Consider the following 25,848-nt stretch of genomic DNA (forward strand, 5'->3'; position numbering starts at 1 on the left):
GCAATTGAAGCAGGTATATTCTACATTTTTAAAATGTAAATCAAATACAATAAAATGTAAATATGTTATTGTTCTTCAACAAATGAAATTTTCTTGCTTTGAAAATCATGTCTTCGTCTGTAAAAGTGTCAAAATTATCATTTGCCAGAAATGTAACAATTGAAATGTCGAATTATATTATTTACTAACTTATAGAGTGAAGTTTAAAGTGTGAGCTATAAATTATAGATCATAATGGATACAAGGGAATTATTACATTTTACTCTCTAAACCCTGATTAAAAATATTGATTGAAAAGAATTGAGAAACGGCCCCTCCATGCAAACTGTATATCTATATATACAAACAAAAAAATTGAAATCAATTGAAATTATTGAAAAGAATTCGAATCCCATCATTTTCAATTATTTTCAATCAATATTTTTAATCAGGGAACATACATAAGTGAAATAAGTGAATATTCATTAATTCTGAGTGCCAACCGAACCACTTTTTGAAATTAGTGGTTCGGTTTGCACTTGGAATTAGTGAATATTTACTTATTTTCACTAATTCATGTTTAGAGGGCACACTGTAATTTTTAAAGTATGTACATTAAGTCCATTCGATGCTTTAGCAATCACGAAGTTTTACAATTTAAAATGTAAAAGTTGGATTGCTTAATTTTTTTTATCATAAATTATGATTTTAAAAAATTTTATTGTATCGATGTTCATTTTCCTGTTATAAAATTATTTTAGATATTTGTTAGTTCAGCAAAACAAAAGTATGTGGCTTTTGCTCATCGTTTGTTTGAATGCTTTAAGAAGGTATTCTGGTGTAGAAATAAAAAAAAATCGATTTTTTTTTTTTAATATATTTTCAAAGTTTAACTATGTAAAAATATGTTCACAAGAGGATTTTTCAAAATTGAAATTAATTTTGGAGGTCTAGGTATTTTGCTGACGCGGCATCCAAACTGGCTCGGCTGGAACTAATCGAACAAAAGACATTAGGGATTCTCCGGTCTACCTGAATCCATATTTTTCAGTAAAACCTTTCGTTCCTTTATATATATATATCTACATCAGGCGACCAAACTTTACTTTCAAATGAATCTAAAGTAATAAAACAAAATGAATTTTTAAGTATGCTTTTCAAATAACCGAGCTTATTTCTTTTGACATTTATTATAATGCTATTAAAGCCTATACCTATATGTAGATAAATACCTATAAATGTAGTTTTACTGACCCTTCAGGTCACCATGTAGTAAAGTCCCAAAGGCCAGCTGGAAATACTTCCTTAGAAAGCAATTCACAAATTATCAACAAAGGCGCACTTATATTATGTACAACAAAAAAAAATAAATTTTAACAATGGCTCATTTTAAAACAAAGAAAATAATGGAATAATCCTCAAATAATTATCTTAAATTTACTTTCCTTTTCCTTAAGTGCACATTCGTAAAAATAAATGAATAATTTTAAACGAAATAAATTTAACCGAAAGAATATTCAACAAATAATTTTTATATGAAATAAAGAATAGGCTCGACGTCATTCAATAATAATTTTTAAATAAATAAATAAATTTCGACGAAATAATTTTAGTGAAAGAATATTAGACTCATAGCCAGTCAATAATATTTAAAAAATAAATAAGTAATTTAAACAAATCAGTCATTTCTAGACGAAATTATTTTCGATAATAATTTTTAAATAAATAAAAAATATTTAGACGAAGTAATTTTCAAATAAAAGAATACGTAACCAGCCATTTAACAATAATTTTTAGACAAATAAGTACATCTTAAATATAATAATTTTTAAGATAACATAGTGTTATAAATAAATAAAACTGATTTTTATAAGTAAAATATTGTACATGCGGGTGTATGTATGGGTGCGCACGCACATAGGCTAGCATCGAGCCGTGTCCCTACCACTTTCCCGACTCGATCTACGGGGAAAGGGAAAGGACCCAAGAAAACTACATTCCGAGTAGATGCAGTTTTCCCCCAACAATACACGAAATGGGACAGACCAAAAACACATTCCAGGAGCTGTTGAACCAAAAATCAGTATAATAGTTCCGTTAAGGTCAGTGAAGTCACAGTATCCACACTTAAGTTATACACTATAGTTCCACACTAGTTTTACAAGTGTTCTCACACTTAAGTTTATTTTTGTCTAGTTACGCACTAGGTTCAAAGTATAAGTAATTCAACATAACGTTTTATTTCGAAATTGTTTATAAATAAGTTTGAAAATAAAATAAAAATAAAAAAAACACGAATAACAAATTATAATCAGTGTAACCCACAAATTAAAACGATTAAGCTGTTGTGAATCAGGTACTGTAATTCTTAAATTTATTTTATCGTAAATTATGAAAGAAATTTCCAACCCACAGAAATATTTTAACAAATTGTATTGTATTTGATTCTATATTCTTCTCTAGTTATTGTATACCATGGTTATAACCAAGTTTACTGTACATCCGAATTTATTGTAATAATTTTACTGTAAATTCAAATTGCATGATTAGAGTCGGTGGATAACCACCTAATACTTTTATTATACACAGAAAAAAAGGATTACTTAAACTAAGGACTTTACGCTCTCTCTAACGTTTTTCTTGAATCAAACTTACATTTTATTTTTGGTTAAAACAACAAAAAAATTTGGATTTAGAAGCTAATTTCTTTATTGATTAATTAACTGTCTCGATTCAAGGATAAAGTGATTCACCTTGAGAAACTTTTGTATTTGTTCAGAAACATTTCAGATTTATCTCAAGTATTTTTTTTTTTCATAGTTTAAAGTATTTAGATTTTTCCAGTATTTCTTTGTTGGCTTAAAATAATTTAATTTTCGAGTCAAGTATTTTTTTTTCTTGGTTTAACGTGCTTACAATAGTATAGTCATCCCATAGAAAGTTTAGGATTTCGCCCTACTACAATTAATCTTCCTCTACTACGATATTTGTATTTGCGCATGCGCAAAATGCTATGGTGTCATGGTAATGCCGGGCCATGTTGGCCACCTGTTGGAAATTGAAATAAACATATGCAGAAATTGATATGATCTGATATGATTTGCGATACAATCGTTGTCGATTTTACAATGGCCATAGTAATTTTTGCATGTGTTTATTTCAATTTCCGACATGTAGCCAAGATAGTCTGGCACTACTATGACACTATAGCATTCCAAACAAGAATAATTTCTCCGTGTAGAGGGAGAAAGAATAACGGTGTGGGAAAAAATCCCAAGCTTTTTTCCGAGACGACCCAATCCAAAAATTCCTATAGAATCCACTCAAATGCGACAAAAGCCGCATAGAATCCTATAGACTGTATTGGTTTCGCATTCTATGAGAATTTTTGGATAGGGGGCTGTATTAACTTTTAAAAATATTTATATTGTTTTACATTCAATGGCGTGTTCAGCTGCTTTGAGCTACTAATCGGAACAGAGCCGATTAATACCGAAAGAATCCGATTGTCAATTGAAAAATTACAAGTTATATTAATATTTTACTCTGAAAATTTATTGACGAATAAGGTTATTTTTCCTTATTTTTATGTGTAATATCCAAAAATTTCGATCATTTTTTTCAATGATCAAGTAGTCGTTATTCACATATTTTTTTTTTTTTTCTAATTAATCTACTATAAAATATCTAGGTTTAATTTAACAATTGGCTTATTATTCGAGCAGCAACTGTTTAAATTATATAAATATATGTAATATTCGGAAAATCTCGATCACTTTTGAAATTTTTCGGGCTTGCTCCAAGCAGTGCAGAGCATGAATCCGAATACGCCATTAAAATTAATTCTATTTGAATCAACAATAAATTCTTATTTAATAATTAAAAAAAAAAAATTACAGATCTACTGAGAGAAATCACCAAATAATTAGTGAAAAATTGAATGAACATAATGGAAGATCATGTGGCTGGACAAGGAAAACTTGCTGGAGATATTGAACTCTCAGATGATGGACTATCAGCTGCACAGTTATTTGCTGCCGGTGAAGGACTAACTTACAGTGATTTTATCATTCTGCCTGGCTATATTGATTTTCTTGCTGACGAGGTAGATTTGTTGTCTCCGCTAACCAAAAAAATTACACTGAAAGTACCATTAGTGTCATCGCCGATGGACACTGTTACAGAGTCAGACATGGCTATCGCGATGGCACTGTCTGGTGGAATAGGAATAATTCATCACAACTGCACTCCGGAATACCAGGCTTCTGAGGTTTACAAAGTAAGAAAGAAAAACAATTAAATTATTAATTTTTTTATTTAAGATCGAACACGATGTTAATAAATTGTTTTGATTTGATTTTTTTTTTAGGTAAAAAAATATAAACATGGATTTATCCGAAACCCAGTAGTTCTTTCGCCGAATGATACTGTGAAAGATGTGCTAAACGTTAAAGCCAATAATGGTTTTTGCGGTGTACCTATTACGCAAAATGGTAAAATTGGTGGTGAACTTGTTGGTATCGTGACTTCTCGAGACATTGATTTCTTAGAAGATTCACCTAGTCAGCAAAATTTGAAGCTTGAGACGATAATGACAAAATTGTCAGATCTTATTACTGCAAAGTCAGGTGTGACATTGCAAGAAGCCAATTTAATTCTAGAGAAATCTAAGAAAGGTAAATTGCCTATTGTAAATGAAAAAGGTGAGCTGGTATCCTTGATGGCACGAACGGATTTAAAAAAGAATCGGAGCTACCCAAATGCTAGCAAAGATGGTAACAAACAATTACTGGTTGGCGCGGCTATTGGGACAAGAAGCACTGATCGTGAAAGACTTGCATTATTAGCGGCTGCAGGTGTTGATGTGATTGTTCTTGATTCATCACAGGGTAATTCAATTTTTCAAATAGAAATGATAAAATACATAAAAACAGAGTATCCAGAGCTACAAATAATTGCGGGTAACGTTGTTACGAAGACACAGGCGAAAAATTTAATTGAAGCTGGTGCTGACGGACTTCGTGTCGGTATGGGGTCCGGATCTATTTGCATCACCCAAGAAGTTATGGCTGTTGGACGACCACAGGCTACTGCTGTTTACAAGGTCAGCGAGTATGCTCGTAAATTTCACGTCCCAGTAATTGCAGACGGTGGTATTCAATCTCTTGGACACATCATCAAAGCGCTCAGTCTTGGAGCAAGTACAGTAATGATGGGATCATTATTGGCTGGAACTTCGGAAGCACCTGGTGAATACTTCTTCAGCGACGGTGTCCGCTTAAAAAAATACCGGGGTATGGGATCACTCGAGGCTATGAACAAGAAAGACGCAAAAGGTTCAGCAATGGATCGTTATTTCCACAATGAAATGGACAAGATGAAGGTTGCCCAAGGTGTTAGTGGATCCATCGTTGACAAAGGGAGTGTATTGAAATTCTTACCATATCTGCAGTGTGGTATCAAACACGGATGTCAAGATATCGGGGCTAAATCACTTTCAACTCTCCGGTCATTGACGTACAGCGGAGAACTTAAATTTGAAAGAAGGACACCTTCAGCACAACAAGAAGGCAATGTACATGGTCTCTTTTCCTATGAAAAGAGACTTTATTAATTATCTTACAATTTTTCAACATTATTTTTTTAAAGCTCTAAAATTAGTTCAAAGGGGACGGTTGTACAATAGATAATCAGAGTAGGCTGGTCACCACCTGATGTTTTAAAAATAATTAAAATATACAATAATAAATCAGAGAAGGCAGGTTTCCACTTCACGACTAAAATTTAAAAAGCTACGAACAAAAGTTAAATTGATGAGCAAATTAATAAAACGGAAAGTCTGAGCTGTGTGTATCTGTTAAATTAAAGCAGTTCACCAGAGGAAAGCTCGCAGAAAACGAAAAAGGCTCATACCACTACTTTAGCTGTTTATACATAATGTGCAAGCTGTAACCGAGTAAGTCAGAAATTTATCTTGGTTGTAATTTTTCTTCCAATAGACATCCATAACACGAAACAAATTCTTAAAGTAAGCTTTCATTCAAAGATTTCACCGATCTCTGGTCTATTAGTCGCAAGACTATTAGGACCGAATATTAATATGTCCAATTTTAAAGTCGGTAGAGTCTCTCGCTTAATAAATAAATAATTATACAAAATTATTTTTCATCGGGAGAAAAATAAACACGAGTAATTTGTTAAATTTGATATAGTATATTACACACCTAGGGCAGTAGAGTAAGAAATGTCTCAGATCACATGTAATGTCATCTGAGGCTTTCTTATTTACTGCCCCAGGAGTGTATACTATTTTTCTCTTCGACGGAGGCGAATAGCGGCAACTTCGTTTTGCACAGCGGAACGAAAGTCGACGCTTTCCGCCCAGAGACGAGAAAAAAAATCATCTGTTTCAAAAGTTATATAATTGTTAATTTTAAGAATATCAGATGTCTGCTAATTTCAGTTATTAGAATTGAAAATAAAGAAAAAAAATACTCGTGATTTACAAAAATGTTTAAATAAATGGAAGAACGTTTTTATTTTTGTGTTAATCTATAACTTGAAAATAAATTATTCACCATCTAAATTTTAAATCATAACGAAGATAATTATTTTTTTTTACTAAACTAGAAAAATTTTGAAAAAATAAACACGAGTATTTTTTTCAATTCTAAAATTTTTTTGGTTCATTTAAACCGTGCGAAAATCACTTTACTTTTTCCATTGATTCAATACAAGTGTTATGTCAGAAATTGACATAAATGATGTTTTTGTGGGTATTCGGCCCAATCCGAAGTCTATAGACCGGGAACCCCAGAGATCTTTTATTAAGGTGGATAGGTTTTTTTTTAAATTAATAAAACGATATTTAAATTTTAATTTCTAACTATATTGTCAACTCAATTACAAAATTGTTGAGATTGAGAAATTATTCTCTGATAACACTGTTTGAGATAAGTACTAGATTATTTTCAGTTATACAATTTTTCGGTACGCTATTTAAATCATATCTTAATAATTAATAATAAAAGTATTAGATGGCTAATCAGCCGACTCTAATTTACAAAATTCAAAATTATAATGAAAATAACACATTAGTATTTTAAATTTTACAGTACACGTGCTCGAATTTTAATTTTATTATAATTCTGGGATACTGAAATGAACATTTTTTATTTTTATTTAAAATTAAAATTTTGAATTACACGTGTTTGAAATAATATTTTATAATTCCGATATTACAAAACTGAGAATTTCAAAATTTGATTTAATATTTTAATTATTTTGTTATACCTGTTTTACTGTGTGAATACTTGATGAACTTCAAATTAAGTACTTATACTAGTTTAATTTATACCAACACTTTTCTTTTTCTTTTTCTTCATTGTAAAATAACTTGTTCGCACCTTGATGAATGCAGCCAGAAGAGAGCGAGACTTTACTCGTTACTCAGGCCCAAAATTTTCTTATCTGTGTTATGTCTGACTATTGTTTAATTAATATTTGGTTGCGTGGATTATGGCGTTCAGACTAACCAATGCAATTTTCGGCTTAAATGTTCAATTCAAGCCTTAATTTATTTATTTAGGGATACGTTTCGATATGTACTTTCTTTTAAATCCAATTCTGTTAAAACAGAGTTGTCTCCGTTAGTCGATAGGTAGAGAAACTGGTCATTAATTCAACCGATTTCCAGATTTATCGCATCCTTATTGCCACTTAAAATTTGAGGCTGATTTGAAATTTGTTATTGAGTCAAGAAAGAAAAAAGTCAATTATAAATTTCCTACCTTTATGCTGATACTTTTAAATCTTCTTTATTACTCTGCTGGAAAGCTCCTTCGCTATTGACCCCTGAATTGGCTGCTGATTCTCTCGTACAAAAGCGATCTTCGAGCGAGGGTTGGGTGATAATATATACTAACTTATTTTAATTAATCAAAACACAATAGTTGTTGGCACCTTTTATGTTTACTTTATTTTAAAATCTTAATTACCGATTAAAAAAAAGATTCCTTTATTTTTCTTAATTGAAAATAGAGATGATTCTCTCTAAAGAAATGTATTTTTGTTTTTAATCTGTCACGGAGATCGTGATGGGCGTAGGTACGAATTTCGTATAAAGGTATAAAATAAAAGGGTACTTACAATTGTTATGTCCGACTATTATTTAATTTAATATTTAGTTGCGTGGATTAGGGCGTTCGGACTAACGAATGCAATTTTCGGCTTAAATGTTAATTCAAGCCTTATTTTGTTTTATTTTAGGGATACGTTTTCCAAAATGTAAAATTAGCGAATAATACTAGAGGATCTGGTGTAGGTGATGGTAATTTTAACAACTAAAAATTATACACTTTTTAGAGAAAATAAATTAACTGTTTATTTACACTTTATACAGACAATTATTGTGAGAAATAATTATTATTAGCGAATTCAACTTAAATTATACGCGAGAGCGAATGCAACTTAATACGCACGTATAAAAAGCAACACGTGGCAGTTTGCGGTTAAATTCACGGAAATTACTTTAAGTAATTTATTATTAGCGGATGACAATTTCTTTATATTCAATAAATAGCAGCCTTGATATACTGACTAAGTATTGAATATAATTCAGCACAAGATTTAGTTTGAATAACTCAAGAAAACGTTTAGAAAACAAAGCGATTTTGAATACGAGGTGATCTTTAGAAGAGCACGTTGTTAATGTAAGTTTTCCTTTAATTCTAGGTTGACTAAATCAGAATTAGTTTCATAAGTCGATAGATATAAAATGTGCAAATTTAGTACATACGATTATAAAATTTCTGACTTCCTTATTTCCTCCTAAGTTGAGGCTGATTGAAATTTTGTTAACGAGTTTGAAAGATAGAATAGTCACTTATAACCTTCTTACCTTTACGGTGATAATTTTCGTTGATTAATTTTTTTTTTCTGGGGGACTCCTTCGTAGTAGACCCTTGGACTCCTGAAGCGTGTTCCTTGGATTGGTTGACGATTTCTCTTTCTCTCTCTCTCGTGCAAGCGATGTTCAAGCGAGGAAGGGTGGTCAATATTAACTAACTTATTTTTAATTAATAATACACAAAAACTGTTTTCACTTTGGTTGTCTTTTATTTTAATTTAGAAACTTTAAGTTTTCACATTGATAAAATTCCTTTAATTTTTCTTAATAGGAATTAGAGATGATACTCTTTAAAGGCTTTTATTTTTATGTTTAAACATTTGTTACACTTTAGTATACACTGATATTTTCTTATTCTCTATGTTGTTAATTTTATGCTTTAATGGAACAAAATTCCTTTAATTTTCCTAAACGGAATTAGAGATGATACTCTTTAAAGGCTTTTACTTTTATTTTTAAACATGTATTCACTTTTAGTTACAATATTGATTATTTCAATTTAATTGCACTGAACAATGCTATTAAGCACTTAACTACTGACTCACAACCGATAACACTATTTTTTTGTTGAAATTTACTTTTTCTTTATATTATAAATTTTTCTTCGCTATGCGATTTTATTTTTGCTCTCTTTGAGCGGTATATTTTTTTTTATATGTATATTTTTATATATCACTGCTATAATTTTTTCTTTACTTTTTATTTTTGTTATAAATATATAGTATATATATTTATTTAATTGCTTTGCTAATTTTATTTCTCGAATAAAATTATACGCGATTTGTTTTTTTTTTTTTGGAGGATACTGCTGTACCTGGTATACGACTCTTTGCTGAAAACTTCGAATTCAGCTAATGACCGAAATGCAAGCCTGTGCTCGGTAGAGTGATTTTGGTCTTCGAAATTTTTAACGCTGCAACCATGGGGGTCCGAGTTTGGAAAAGAGGGAGTTTTAGTATCTTGCATAGTATGAGATGTCCCGTTGACGGAACTTAATTTAAGTCAATGCTAATTGTGGGTGTTACCACGCATTAGAATAATTGTTGTAAGAAGTAAGTGGGGAACGAAGAATAAGGGAATAAAAGACAGAAGGAAGAAATCTAGTATGACGTTCTGCATCGCTCAATTGAACCCATCCTGGTTTCTCTTATGAGAAAATGGAATATTTATTCCCTAGGAGTGTTCAACATGAGTTTGAAAAAAGTTTACGAAGTCGGACATAACACAATGGTCAAGGACCGATCCTATGACCTGGGCTCACGTGACCGAATGCTCAATTTATTCTATTTTATATTTAACTCGCGCCTACACAATACTGTTGAAGACAATATTGATAATAACCTAAAGCGATTTCCAATCTATGATGTGACTTATTTAATTTCACAATCAAACGTCGAGTGGTAAATGTAAGATTGTGTACCCCCTACTGTGGGCTGCCGAAAAACCTCGTGAAGCTAGTATCTTATTGTTAAAGTAAAATATATCTCAGAAATAATGGTTTTCAAACGTTTATGTTCACGAGTAATTATTTATTTATGATCAAATATATTCAAAATACGAGAGGGTTACAAATAGTAATCAATGTAAGATAAAATGTTCATGCATATGGTTTAGTCAGTTTTACATATATGAAATAATAAAAATACCAAACAATGGTTACAATGGTTATAAACTTACCCTACATAGGTTTAGGTGAGGTGTCAGGACTTTCAGCAGTAACACAGTTTTACACTACGCGTTCTCGCGGCTAATTAATTTGATTCTAATTTATCGATTTATTTAGTTTATTTGTTGTAATTATTTATGCGTTTCAAAATTTTTGTATGTGAACTGTAAATTGATTGAAAGTCTTCGCGGTTTTTGCCGTAAAATAAAATGTAAATTTGTTTCAAAATCTTCGCGTATTTTCGCGGTAAAATAATTCTCTAAAATCTTCGCATTTCGCGGTAAAATAATTCTTTAAAATCTTCGCTTTTCTCGCGGTAAAATATTCTTTGATTCTTTACGTTTTTCGTGGTACAATTCAATATTAAAATAAAAATGAAAATGAAATTAAATGGATTAAAATAAGATGAAGATAATCGATGCTGTACCGGTGCTAAACGGGTGATATTAGTTTACGACTTACAACGATCAAGGACCAATCGTACGATCTGGACTCACGTGATCGGATGCTATACACTAATGTCGCGTTGCTTATGCTTCTGAAGTTAGTAGAAAATAATATGCCGATTATACGAGTGCTTACGACGATCAAAGACCAACCCAATGATCTGGGCTCACGTGACCGAATCCTCAATCGGGATATCATTCCTCTAGCCACGAACACCGTCAACTGTCCAGAGTTCAGTATGGTTCAGAGTTTGATTCCCAAAAGAACTGATGAGCCAAAGTCGATGGTCTTTTTATATGGTCTTCACCTATGAAAAGTGGTGGTAACTTGTTTCCCATACGAAAAGACTCGGACCCAATTTTCTTTTTAATAATTCCCTCCACGAATTCTTCTGAAAATATATATAAAATATAATTTTTATTTAATACAAAAAAAATTATAAATACCTGCAAATTGGAGTCCATCCATTGTATTGGTAGATTCGCTAAATACATCTCGGGCTGTTTGTTCAGCCTTTTCTATAATTTCGGATAACTGGTTGATTGTCTCATATTGTTCTGCTGCTGTCATAAGTAAGTGATCATCACTGTCACTCATCAGCTTCTTCGCATCTCTGATGTCTCGTAGACGTTCTTGCTCTTCAACAAATTTCGCGACTACATGGGTAGTTCTCGAATGCTCGAAAGAACTTGGTCGTTGATTAAAGAATAAATATATTTGATTTATTCTGTTATGTCCGACTATTAATTATTTAATATTTGGTTTGCGTGGATTAGGCGTTCGGACTAACCAATGCAATTTTCGGCTCAAATGTTTAGTTTAAGCTGTATTTATTTGTTTAGGGATACGTTTCGATGTGGACTTTCTTTTAATTCTAGTTTATATTTAAACAGAGGTATCTTTCTAAATATATGAATATACTATATGTTCATTGTTAAATACAATTGTAAAATTATAGCTTCCTTTTTTCCGCTTAAATTTGAGACTGATTGAAATTTGGTTATTAAGTCGAGAAAGATAAAATAACCACTTATGAATTTCTTACCTTTGCGTTGTTTTTTTTCTTTGATTACTTTTACTCGAATATTCCTTTGCGGTAAATCTCTGGACCCTTGAGTGTGATCTCCAGCTGTTGACCCTTGAATTGGCTGCTATCTCGCTCGTACAATCCGGTCTTTGTGTGAGGATAGGATGTTAATACTAACTAACTTATTTTAATTAATCAAACACAAAAATTGGTTTTCACTTTGGTTTTTCTTTTCAATTTTAATCTTTAGTAAAGATAAAATTCCTTTATGTTTCTTGATAGAAAATAGAGTTGATACTCTTTAAAGGATCGTATCTTTATTTTTGAACATTTACTACACTTTTAATATACACTGAGATTTTTGGTTTTCTATGTTTTAATTTTATGTTCTTTTAGAATAATACTCCTTTAATGTTCCTTATAGGAAATAGAGTTGATACTCTTTTAAAGGATGATATTTTTTTTTTAATTTTATCCATGGATTGTTTTATTTTTGTTTTTATAATAGTAGTAAACTCGATATAATTACACTCAAAATTATAATTGAACTCGGAGCTATTTACTCACAACCAATAACACTGTTAACTTTTATCAACTTTAATTATCTTTCGCGATGCGAATTTTTATTCACTTTTACCGATGTATTTATTTGCGTTTGCGCTATATCTTTTTAGCAATGATAATTTCTTTATTTATTTTTCTTATATGATTTTTAAATATATAGATGTATATATTTATTATTTGACTGTGATATAAAAGCGATGATGATCGGTTTTATTTTTTTTTTATTGAAAATTTGAGAGATTGAGGATACTGCTGTACCTAATTACTGACTCTTTGCTGAGGAGTAACTCAGCTACAAACCGAAAAGCAAACCGGTGCTCGGTAGAGTGATTTTGCTCTTGAAAAATTTTAAGATGCAACCATGAGGTCCGAGTCTGGGGAGGGGGAATTTGCAGCGTCTTACAAAGTATGAGAGGTCCCGTTACAAAGGAATTACGGGTACTTTTACTATTACATCTTTATCTAGAGTATTAATTGCGTACAAATAAGCGATACCGTTATTATTACTCACTAAAGCTTCGCTTACGTAAATACCGTTTTCAAATTCAATACGGGGTATATAACCCTCTTTTAGTATAGTATTTACTCGAACAAACATTGCTGTTTTTGTACGAGCTTTCGAAATGAAATATTCTCCCTCTGTCAATGATATTTGTAAATTATTTAAATGTTTAATTGTGACTGTATTGTCTACTAAATTTATTATTCCGCCGTGCTCTCGTAAAAATTCCATGCCGAGTATGCCCGTATAATCTAAAGGAAATTTGTCTGGTATTACATGGAAATAAGTACCTTTATTGAAAATTTCTATCTTTATTCTACCCAAAGTGATAGCTTCGGACAAGATAAAATGTTCATGCATATGGTTTAGTCAGTCTTACATATATGAAATAACAAAAATACCAAACAATAGTTACAATGGTTATAAACTTACCCTACATAGGTTTAGGTGAGGTGTCAGGACTTTCAGCAGTAACACAGGACACTTTTACACTACGCATTCTCGCGGCTAATTAATGTGATTCTCATTTATCGATTTATTTAGTTTATTTGTTGTAATTATTTATGCGTTTCAAAATCTTCGTATATGAAGTGTAAATTGATTGAAAGTCTTCGCGCTTTTCGCCGTAAAATAAAATGTAAATTTGTTTCAAAATCTTCGCGTATTTTCGCGGTAAAATAATTCTCTAAAATCTTCGCATTTCGCAGTAAAATAATTCTTTAAAATCTTCGCTTTTCTCGCGGTAAAATATTCTTTGATTCTTCACGTTTTTCGTGGTACCATTCAATATTAAAATGAAAATGAAAATGAAATTAAATAGATTAAAATAAGATGAAGATAATCAATGCTGTTCCGGTGCTAAACGGTTGATATTAGTTCACGACTTACAACGATCAAGGACCAATCTTACGATCTGGGCTCACGTGATCGGATGCTATACACTAATGTCGCGTTGATTATGCTTCTGAAGCTAGTAGAAAATAATATGCCGATTATACGAGTGCTTACGACGATCAAGGACCGATCCCAATGATCTGGGCTCACGTGACCGAATCCTCAATAGGGATATCATTCCTCTAGCCACGAACACCGTCAACTGTCCAGAGTTCAGTATGGTTCAGAGTTTGATTCCCAAAAGAACTGATGAGCCAAAGTCGATGGTCTTTTTATATGGTCTTCACCTATGAAAAGTGGTGGTAACTTGTTTTCCATACAAAAAGGCTCGGACCCAATTTTCGTGTTAATAATTTCCTCCACGAATTCTTCTGAAAATATATATAAAATATAATTTTTATTTAATACAAAAAAAATTATAAATACCTGCAAATTGGAGTCCATCCATTGTATTGGTAGATTCGCTAAATACATCTCGGGCTGTTTGTTCAGCCTTTTCTATAATTTCGGATAACTGGTTGATTGCATCATATTGTTCTGCTGCTGTCATAAGTAAGTGATCATCACTGTCACTCATCAGCTTCTTCGCATCTCTCGTAGACGTTCTTGCTCTTCAACAAATTTCGCGTTGTTCACCAATTCTTCTTTAACAAATTCATCGTTGAAATTCACATACAATTCACTCTCATTACAAATCTGACTTTAAGACATTTTAAATAAACTTCTTCACTTACGCACGGACTAAAAAATTTTTTTAGTAACTTAGCTTCCACTATTTTTATTAGGAAGACTAAGCGGTCCTGTGAAGATCTCTTTAGGTAATAAACAGTACTCATCACTATTTTATTTCCATTAGATATCTCATAAAATAATAGTATCTATTGTATGTCATCCCAGATATGATAATAATCTTTACTTTTAGCATGAGAATCATATGCTTTGAAAAAGTTGTTAACGTTTTTTATCTGTTGTAATTGTCTTTCTACTTTTTTGGCGGAATATCGCAGAGTCGAGGTCTGAGTATTTATCTTCTTGCAAGAATATAGCATATTTTGGGTGTAAACCTGATATAAATGACCGGATAGCCGTTTCTTTAGTGAGCCTAGTTTTTCTGTTTTATTTTCTCCGTCAGTGTATTCAATTTCTGATAAGGTATTTTGTAAGTGTTGGCTTACTCTGTAATTAAAGTCTATGACGCTGTCACGATTGGAGATCATGATGGGCATAGGTACGAATTTCTCGTATAAAAATATTGAATAAAAGGGGATTTATATTGATCGAGGTCTAGTTCGTATGCCCGGCCACCGTTAACCAAATGCTCCGTTTATTCTATTTTATATTCAAATCGCGCCTACAAAATATTGTTGAAGACAATATTGATAATAACCTAAAGCGATTTCCAATCTATGATGTGACTGATTTAATGTCACAATCAAGCGTCGAGCGTTGAACGTAAGATTGTGTACCCCCTATTGTTAACTATCTGTCTGAGCGGCTAAACAGGTAGAAAATAAGGAATGAAGGAAGGTGGGCTGCCGAAAAGCCTCGTGAAGCTAGTATCTTATTGATAAAGTCAAATTATCTGAGAAAGAATATTTTCAAATGTTTATGTTTACGAGTAATTATTTATTGAGGATCAAACATACTCAAAATACAAAAGGGTTACAAATAGTAATGTTCAAAATAGTCATTGTAAAATAAAATGTTTCATGCATATGGTTTACAATTAGTTTCAAAATATATTAGAAAATACCAAACAGTGGTTACAATGTTTAAAAGCTTACCCTACACAAGTTTAGGTGAGGTGTCAGGACTTTCAGCAGTAACACAGGACACTTATTCATAACGCGTTCTCGCGGTTATAAAAATGTGATTCTAATCGATTGATTTATTTATTTGGTATAGTATGATTTGTTGTATCGATTTAAATATTTGGGCGTTTCTAAATCTTCGTATATTAAAAATAAAATAAAGAGTCTTCGCGCTTTTCCCGGTAAAATGATATTCAAAATCTTCGCATTTGTCGCGGTAAAATATTCTTTAATTCTTCACGTATTTCGTGGTACAATTCCAAAAAAAAAAAAAAAAATGAAATAAAATGATTAAAATAAGATGAAGATAATCAACGCTACTAGTGCTTCCGAATGATATTAATTCACTACTTACGACGATCAAGGTCCGGTTCGTACGCCCAGCCACCGTTGACCGAATGTTGAATTTAATAAGACGTCAATTATTCTCCTGAGACTAGTAGAAAATGATATACCAATTATTCGAGTGCTTACGTCGATCAAGGTCCAGTTTGTAGGCCCGGCCACCGTTAACCGAATTCTCAATCGAGATCTCAATCTTCTAGCCACGAACACCGTCAAGTGTCCGAAGTTCAGTATGGTTCAGAGTTTGATTCCCAAACGAGCTGATGAGCTAAAGTCCACGGTCCTTTTATATGGTCTTCACGCGAGGGAAGAAAACTTGTGGTGGTAACTTGTTTCCCATACGAAAAGACTCGGACTCGGCTGAAAGTTCTAAGCCCATGCACACGTGTGATCCCTGGGAAATAGATTGAACTATGAAGTAGGCCGATGACTCTGGCGTCACTCTGTCTGTCTTTTGTAACGTCAAAGTCTGGGATAGTTTTTAAAAATTCTTTATAATCGATTTTGTTGCCTGTGACTAAATTTTTTGTTAAATTAAAGTTTGGAGGCGTTTGGTGTGAAGCACCTGCGGGTGGGTTTTTTTCGAAATGTAATCTTAATTTGTGATAGCTGCCTGACAGTTTTCCTCAAATTTATTTTTCATTTCCATTTTTTCTGCTATTAATTGTTGAATTTGCATTTTCAATGCTGTTACAATATTTTTAGTCTCCACAAGGGAAGTTTCCATTGATTCGATAGGCATTTTAATTTATATAAATATTTTCCTTTTAAAAAACAAATTGAAAGACAGAGTCTTCAATTCAAAGTAATCACTGCCGTTGATCTCACTGCTAGTGCTGTCATAGTACACGTTGGTGTTGATAATGATGGTATGCACAGTCGAAGAGAAAAAAAGTTTTCGATTTTCTTGATGATTGTATGGTTCTCGTAGAAAAATATATTTTAATGTATATATTTTGCTGCTCGTATGATTTTTTATGATCTCTTGATGTTTCTTGATTAAATTTTTATTTTATTTTGGAAACTCTCACCTTTATTTTGTTTAAAAAAAAAAATCGTTGATTTTTCTAAAAAAAAAAAATTTATTCAAATTTTATTTTGTTATGTCCGACTATTATTTGTTTAATATTTGGTTGCGTGGATTATGGCGTTCGGACTAACCAATGCAATTTTTGGCTTAAATGTTTAATTCAAGCCTTAATTTATTTATTTAGGGATACGTTTCGATATGGACTTTCTTTTAAATCTAATTCTCTTAAAACAGAGTTTTCTCCGTTAGTCGATAGGTAGAGAAACTGGTCATCAATTCAACCGATTTTCAGATTTATCGCATCCTTATTGCCACTTAAAATTTCAGGCTGATTTGAAATTTGTTATTGAGTTGTCACGATCGGAAAGAGTGAAGGCGACGGGCGAAGGGTTGTTATTAATTAATTATTTAGTAAAACTACTCAAAATATTTATTCTATTACTCAACCAAGGAGCCTAATAGGACCGTCACGTAGCTAGTGTGAGAATGTTTAATATTTGGCAAGTTTTCTGTATACTAAATAAGTCTATTTCGTACCGAGCGGAAGTACGATAGACAATCCCGATAGGATAGGTCAGGGATTTTAAAGCGAGAGGGAAGCAGGTAGGTGAATATGGGCCCTCGAAAAGTCCCTGTTCTTTTACGTCTGTCTCTTTCTGTACCCGTAAACTTATGAATGTTAGAGTGAGAGGTATAAATAAGAGAAAGATGTTTTTAATAAAATAAAGAAAAGAATCTGTATATTCTTATATAAAATTATAATATGCTTTACATTGGGTATATTATGAATTTAACAATATATATATATATATATATATTTTGACTTACCACTCAGGTGAAGGTGGTTTACAAATTTGCGCTGATCACACTCTCTCACAATTCACCAATTTGAATTTTATGATCGCGAAATTGTTTTTATTTAATTCGCCGGAACACTGCACTGTGGCGTCGTGATTTTACCTCAGTGGAATTAACTGCACTATTTGGACTCGGAGCTACTGGGGTGCCAAGCGGATACACTCCCCTATCTACCGAATACGAACGCGAATATTGGAATTTGATTTTAGGATTATGATCTAGGAATCTGAATTCCTAGGCTATAGACCGTCACGAGACCGATGATCCTGATTTGGGTGGGTCGAATCGACCGTGATTTTTGCGAGTTTAAAATTTAGGTATTTGGTCAAGGATCCCGATTGCCTAGGCGGCGGACCGTCACGTGGACAACGATTAAAATTTTAACTCTGATTCGCGGTACTAATCGGACTTAAGCCGTTAGAACTAATCGGTACTTTTGTTAAAATCTGTAGAACTTCGGAGAGATTACTTTTGATCGACTCGAGATCTGGCAGAGTTTAGTTCTGATTAGCGATTGACTGCCTTCGTTAGGTTTTCGGCAGTTTATATACTCTAGTTTTGATGGGAAATTCATAGGTTTCTGATGCAATCGTTGGGTCCATCTCATTATTTTGGACAACAACATGATGAGTAAGTACATAGTTCCGGGAATAGCTTTCTAGAAAGATACTCTCTTATAAATGTAGTGTGAATAGGTGTACGCAGGTAAGTGTGAATGCAAGATGAGTATACGGCTAGATGACGTCGTTGATGTTATGTCCGACTATTAATTATTTAATATTTGGTTTGCGTGGATTAGGCGTTCGGACTAACCAATGCAATTTTCGGCTCAAATGTGTAGTTCAAGCCGTAATTATTTATTTAGGGATACGTTTCGATGTGGACTTTCTTTTATATCCAATTCTATTGCATTAGTACTGTGGTAGGATCATGTTCTATGATACTTGAAATATGAAATTCAAAAATAAAAATGTTAATTTTTTTTTCGTTGCCATTTAGGCAACTTTAGTCATAATGTGACATCTCAAAAATAGGGCTTGCAATAACCATCTGGAAATGGAAACATTTTACACATGAGCCAGATAGCGCCAACAAATAATAAACAAGAGACTTTCTATTTATATGTATATAATATGTGTTAACCGATACATACAGTTATGAAATTATGGCTTCCTTATTTCCGCTTAAGTCAAGGCTGATTGAAATTTGGTTATCGAGTTGAAAAGAAAAAAAATAGCCACTTATAAATTTCGTTCCTTTGCGGTGATAATTCTTCTTCAATTACTTTTATTCTGGGGGGCTCCTTCGTTGTGGGCCCTTGGACCCTTGAAGTGTATTTCTTCGTTGTGGACCCTTGGACTGATTGCCGTCTCTCTCTCTCTCTCTCGTGCAAGCGATGTTCGAGCGAGGGTAGGTTGTTAATACTAACTAACTTATTTTTAATTAATCAAACACAAAAATTGTTTGCACTTTGGTTTTCTTTTTATTTTACTTTGAAAGTATTATTTTTAGCAATGATAAAATGCCTTTATTTTTCTTAAAAGAAATTAGAGATGATACTCTTTAAAGGCTCGTATCTTTATTTTTGAACATTTATTACACTTTTTGTATACACTGAGATTTTCTATTTTCTATGTTTTTAGTTGTATGTTTTACCGGAATAATATTCCTTTAATTTTCCTGAACGGAAGTAGAGGTGATACTCTGTTAAAGGATTGGACTTTTCTGTTTGAACATGTATTCACTTTTCATTACAATATTTAGTATCTCGATTTAATTACACTGGACAATGCTATTAAGCACTAAACCAATAACTCACAATCGACAACACTATTATTTATGGAAGTTTTCTTTTTCTTTGTATTATAATTTTTTTTTTCTTCGCTATGCGATTTCCTTAATTGCTTTCTTTAAGCTGTATATTTTAATATTTATTTTCTTCACTGATATCACTTTTTCTTTACTTCGTTTTCTTTTCTATATTTGTTATAAATATATAGTGTATATATTTATTTTATTTGATTGATAATTTTATTTCCTGAATAAAATTATTTAAGAGATTTTTGGAAGAATACTGCTGTACCTAATTGCGACTCTTCACTGAAGCTAATCAACTGGTAACCGAAATGCAAGCCGGTGCTCGGTAGAGTAATTTGCTCTTCAAAATTTTTAACGCTGCGACCATGGGGGTCCGAGTTTGGAAAAGAGGGGGTTTTCTGGTGAGGTGCATCGTATAAGATGTCCCGTTGACGCAAATCAATTTAAGTCAATGCTAGTTGTGGGTGTTACCACGCATTAGAATAATTGTTGTAAAAAGTAAGTGGGGAACTTAAGAAGGATAAGGGAATGAAAGACAGAAGAAAGAAATCTGGTATGACGTTCTGTATCGCTCAATTGAACCCATCCTGATTTCTCTTATGAGAAAATGGAATATTTATTCCTTAGGAGTGTTCAACATGAGTTTGAAAAAGTTTGCGAAGTCGGACATAACAACCCCAAAGTGGCCACGTTCGTGTGCCTGCCTGACAACCTGAGTCTGCATGGCCTTAGGTACTACAATTAACAAATCGTCTTTACAGATTTTGTACAAAATATTATTTCTAATGACATACCCACTGGTCTAGCTGCACGTTACGGCCTCTATAAGCTTACGAAATTCATTGTCCTTGTTTTGTGCGCTTCTTAAACGTACAATCAGCCCATTTTCACTCTCACTTACATACATAATACTCGGCAATAGATTTCGGTTCTATTTATTCTGTACTTAAGCTCGAAAATACCACAGTTTTCATTGATGCACCACTGAACTCTTGCAAAGTAATCTTCCCAAGTTTTGTCAAGCATCTCTGGAGTTATGGAGTTGCAAAGCTCAAGTATTGCTTCCATTAATTGCTCTACTGTATTGCACTCATATTTCCATAGATTGTTTTTAATACGTCCCCAAACAAAGAAATCCAAAATAGTTAAGTCTGGGAAACGTGGTGGCCATTCAAATCTCTAATTTCTTAAACCGATCCATCGGTTCGGAAATGATCGATTCAAGAGATTGGTTGCAATTCTAGTTCTATGTGCAGGAGCTCCATCATGTTGAAATCAGATATTATCTCCTGTCTGTAAATTTATGATTATTTTAAATAAATATTTTTGTTCATGATAGAAAAAATTAAAAAAAAAAAAAGATTTGTTTATTACAACACTGCAGTTTTTTTTTTTTTTTTTTTTGAGATTTTAAAACAGAAAAAGATAATAAATAATAATATAGCAGACTTACGTCTTGCTCGATATTCTTCACTATTGGGATTATTGTATCTTGCAGTAACATTTCACACATTGCTCCTTCCATATTTCCAACAAAAAACACAGGCCCGATGATTCCATTACCAACAACACCAGCCCTCACATTAACTTTTTGTTGAATTTATCTTTTGCCTTCGTGAATGATATGCGGAGGTTCTTGAGACCATATCCGTTGATTCTGGCGATTAGGGTTTTGACCTAAAGGAAAAGTGCACTCATCCGTGAATAATAAGTGACGTAATAACGTTCGATCTCGGTCAATCATTGTTGGCATTCTTTGACAGAAATTAACTCTTCGTAATTGATTACCGGGGTGGTATTTTTGATGAATACAAATTCTATAAGGCTTAAAAGCAGCCTTTTTAAAAAGTTGCCACACTGTAGTCTTTAAAACACCATACTTTTCTGCAACTTTTCTGGAATTAATTCCAAGAGTATTGTATGGCTCTAATAAAATATCTAACCGGAGGTCTTCAGGAATAGATTTATTCTGCTTATAGCGCCCAACTCGTCCAATTACACTCGTGTTTTTAAATTGTCTCGATGCTCGCAATATTGTGGATGTCCCAGGTTATAATTTCTGATGATGTGAGAGTGTAAGAGAGTGATGCACGGGCTTCGGCTTTTTAAATCTTTGCGCGAGCCAAGATCCTAGAGAAAAATGGGATAAGTTATTAGGACCTTATTCCCAAAAGTGGGAGTTTATCATCGTTCGACGCTGGTACAGTTGCGTCAGCAGAGACGATGTTTCTCTAAGTTACCAGATCTTTCCGAAAAAAAACTAATTTCCATTTTTCTATTCTTTTGATGTTCGTTAATTGCCGTACAATCGTTCTTATGTATTCTTATTTATCGATATTCTTTTAGAGAAATCGTAGGCGATGAACAAGTATTTTAACGAATTAAAAATATCTTATCTATTTGACTATTTTTAGATGCATGCTTATTAATATACGTTTAAAGAAAATAGATTATTATTAGTAATACAATTATTTAAATATATCGATTTGATAGGTCTAAGGTCGGTCTCTTATTATTTAAGATTTGAAATTGGTAGAGTCACCTGACGAGCAGGCTGGGATGTAACAAATGAATGGGAACTTTAAAGTGATTTTAGCACGGTTTAAAAAAACCGAAAAACTTTTTATGTGTCTAGATCTTAGTTTAAGGTATAAACTTATGATTAAAGGAGCGTTACAATAAAAAAAATTATTTTGGAAAACAACGGACATCCTAATCTATCCCTTATTAAAAGAAGCGATTTAAAACGATTTGTAATGTTGAATTCTCATAAGAAGGGTGATTGAAAAGTATCCAAAGCATTAAAAAGTATTTAAAGTTTTTTTTTCTAATCGTTTTGAATCTCTTCTTTTAATAAGGGATATGTAAATCATAATAAGAAATGATCTAATTTCTATGAAATTTATAATCAATTGTACCTAAAAATGCTGTTACAAATTATTTATTGCAAATTACATAAGTACATAGCCCGAATTGTAAAATAAAATTTTCTTGTAAATATATGTATATGTATATAGTAATGATAACAAAATTATGATCCCATTTTTGAGTTCATACATTATATTAATAAAGTAAATCTCAACAACTATATACTTGTCTAGAATCTCATTAGTTATTACCTATCAACATAGTTTGTAATTTTCAGTAGCTTAAGATTATGAACTTAAAAAATATTTTTTACTAAATTAATATGTGAACTTTATTAGATATAAGTGACGTCAAGCGATTAGTCGCTGTTTTTACAAAAATAGCATTGAATTGAAAACAAAACGGTGGAATTTAGAATTATGATATACGAGACTATGATTGAAGAATATTTTATAATAATAATGTTTTTTTTTTATTATTTAGCTTATTTCAGCAAATACTACTCGAGACATTCCTTTTTTTTTAAGCTTTCTGTTCACTATTCCGCTCCATTTACGTAACATTTGTTCTAAAAAGTGAATAGTATAAATTCAACTTTTTTAGAAATTACACCCGGGAAAAAATGATTTTGCCTAATCATATATGATTATATATGTTCATATATATGATCATATATGATTATATATAATCATATATGAAGTTATATATAATTATATATGACCCCATACATAATTAGATCTGATCATACCTGGCTGTTATAAGCCCATATATAAGTCTATAAATAATCAGATCTGATTATATATAAGTCTATATATAATTAGATCTGATCAGATCTGATTATATATAAGTCTATGTATAATTAGATATGATCATACCTGGCTGTTATGACCCCATATATAATCATGTACAAGTCTATATATGATCAGGTCTGATCATATATGAGTCTATATATAATTAGATATAATCATACCTGGCTGTTATAACTCCATATATAACCATATATGAGTCTATATATGATCAGATCTGATCATCTATAAGTCTATGAATAATTAGATATAATTATACCTAGCTGTTATAACCCCATATATGATCATATATAAGTCTATACATGATGAGATCTGATCAGACATGATTGATACAAACCCATATATAATTAGATATAGGCCTATATATAATTAGATCTGATCAGACTTGACTGATATAAACCTATATGTAGTTATATATGTCTATGATTAAATCTGATCAGATTTCATTGATATGAAACCTATAAATATTTAAATATATATATATATATATATATATATATATATATATATATATATATATATATATTATATATATATGACAATTTTTTAATATCAATGTTATTAAATTTTTATTCTGTCAACTATCAATCAAACTTAAATCCCCAATACTTAAAAAATGTTCAAAGGTTTCGGCAGTAATTTAAAAGTATAAAGTATTAATTTGATTATTTGAGTTAAGTAATGCCATAAACGTTTCTTAATTGTAAGTGTATAACAGACTAGAGGATCAGACTACAAACCCTCGATAACCAAAGTTAAGCAACATCGGCGTTGGACATTAATTGGATGGGTGACCTCGTAGTAAAATAATTGTCGATGGTTAATAATTTTTTTTTTTTTTTTTTATTTAATTTTAACCGACATTGATATTGATGAAGGCAATAAATCCTAATTGAACTACTTAATTAATAATTTACAGATATTCTAAATGAGATTCTAAAAATGACTATATTCGTTCATGCATGATTATATATAATCATATATGATCATGTATAAACAGATCAAGTAATGTATGATCAGACCTGGCCAATTTTTGGATCTGATCATATATAGACAATTATGCATGATCATATATGATTAGGCAAAATCATTTTTTCCCGGGGCATTTATTGATAACTTTTTAATAATGCAAAATATTGGTATATCTGATTGTAAATTAAACATTAAAAGTAAGAGCAGAAGTTTGTATGGAATTAAATAAGAAAATAAGTGATAAAAAACAACTTACCTTCAAAATGATTAAAAAGACGTGATAAATTACACGATTGCAGTAATTTTAAATTATTTTCCGGATCCATACTTAATTATTTCTTAAACTATAACTTAAAGGAAAGTGTTATAGAGCTAATAATTACCTTCAAGTTGACAGTAAATTGTCTGTAACTTGACTTCAATTTGACTACAAGTGTTACTGTCAGACAATGACGTTAAGTTGATTGAAAGTTTTACTTTAAATTGACGGCAAGTTTTTCTTTCAAATTAAATTCAGGTGGCGGCAGTTGATTTGCATCAACTTGCACGCAAGTATTATCCAGCCGAGGCTTGCCAGAAACTTGTCGTTAAGTTAGCCAAAAATGTTTCACTGCAGAACTTGCTGAGCACTTACAGTTAAAGTGTGGCTATCATGGTAAATTCCCTAATAGCACAGCTTGCTTTAGCAAAAGTTTACTTACAAAAGTTTCCTTAAATTTTTCGTGCAATGTCCATCAACTTCGGACTTTTCCATTTTTGATGACAATTTACATACAACTTGCTATACAATTTAACGTAAATTTACTAACCGAATTAGATTGCAAATTCACTTCAAAAATTGATTAGAAAAAATGTTTCCCAATTTTCAGACAAATTTTTACCTCAATTAATTGTTAAGTTGACTTGAAAACTTGTAAAGTATTTTTTTACCCTCAAATTGTAGACATTTTTATGTATAAATTTGCTTACCTTCTGAAATGGTAAGAATGGACATTCCCTGATAGCACGAGTTGCTCGTCAAAAAGTTAGTATTCATTAGTTTGCCACCAACTTGACGACAAGTTTTCAACAACTCTAGCTTTTGCAACTTTTGGCTACAGGTTACCGCCAACTTTCTGAGAAAGTTGACGCCAGGGAAGAGCCGCAATTCGAAGGCGGGTTTCTGAGAAAATTGAAGGCAACTTTCCGTCAACTTATGGAATTGCCAACTTTTGCCACCAACTTTCTCAGAAAGTGTCTATCAACTTTGGAAATACCAAGTTTTGCGGCCAACTTGGCAATTAGTTGCGGCTGTTAGTTTGACGCTAGTTTCTCGCCAACTTGGCTATCAGGGTTAATGTCTTTTTTGTTATA

General features: G+C 31.8%; 2 protein-coding genes and 1 long non-coding RNA gene across 3 annotated transcripts in view; 1 reads left to right on the forward strand and 2 right to left on the reverse strand.

Annotated features, from left to right (window-relative positions):
* Window positions 1-12,035, reverse strand: part of LOC130670098 (uncharacterized) — a 38,540-nt gene extending 26,505 nt beyond the window's left edge. Inside the window, exons 1-2 of the mRNA XM_057473301.1 lie at window positions 11,447-12,035; window positions 10,565-11,391 (exon numbers count right to left, since the gene is read on the reverse strand). The gene's annotated coding sequence lies outside the window, so the exon portion shown is untranslated. The remainder of the gene's footprint in view (window positions 1-10,564; window positions 11,392-11,446) is intronic.
* LOC130670097 (inosine-5'-monophosphate dehydrogenase-like) lies at window positions 3,929-5,593 on the forward strand. The gene is made up of 2 exons (XM_057473285.1): window positions 3,929-4,258; window positions 4,349-5,593. Exons 1-2 carry the CDS (start codon window positions 3,929-3,931, stop codon window positions 5,591-5,593), a joined length of 1,575 nt encoding a protein of 524 aa, XP_057329268.1.
* A 5,909-nt stretch (window positions 12,036-17,944) lies between the features above and the next one.
* Window positions 17,945-24,868, reverse strand: LOC130675393 (uncharacterized). Its single transcript, XR_008991281.1, has 3 exons — window positions 24,752-24,868; window positions 21,303-21,979; window positions 17,945-21,142 (listed from the first exon to the last, which is right to left on the reverse strand). It is a non-coding gene; the product is annotated as an uncharacterized LOC130675393 (long non-coding RNA).
* Between the last annotated feature and the right edge of the window lie 980 nt (window positions 24,869-25,848).

The sequence above is a fragment of the Microplitis mediator genome, chromosome 1 (genome assembly GCF_029852145.1).
Source record: "Microplitis mediator isolate UGA2020A chromosome 1, iyMicMedi2.1, whole genome shotgun sequence".
NCBI classification, from domain to species: Eukaryota; Metazoa; Arthropoda; class Insecta; order Hymenoptera; family Braconidae; genus Microplitis; species Microplitis mediator.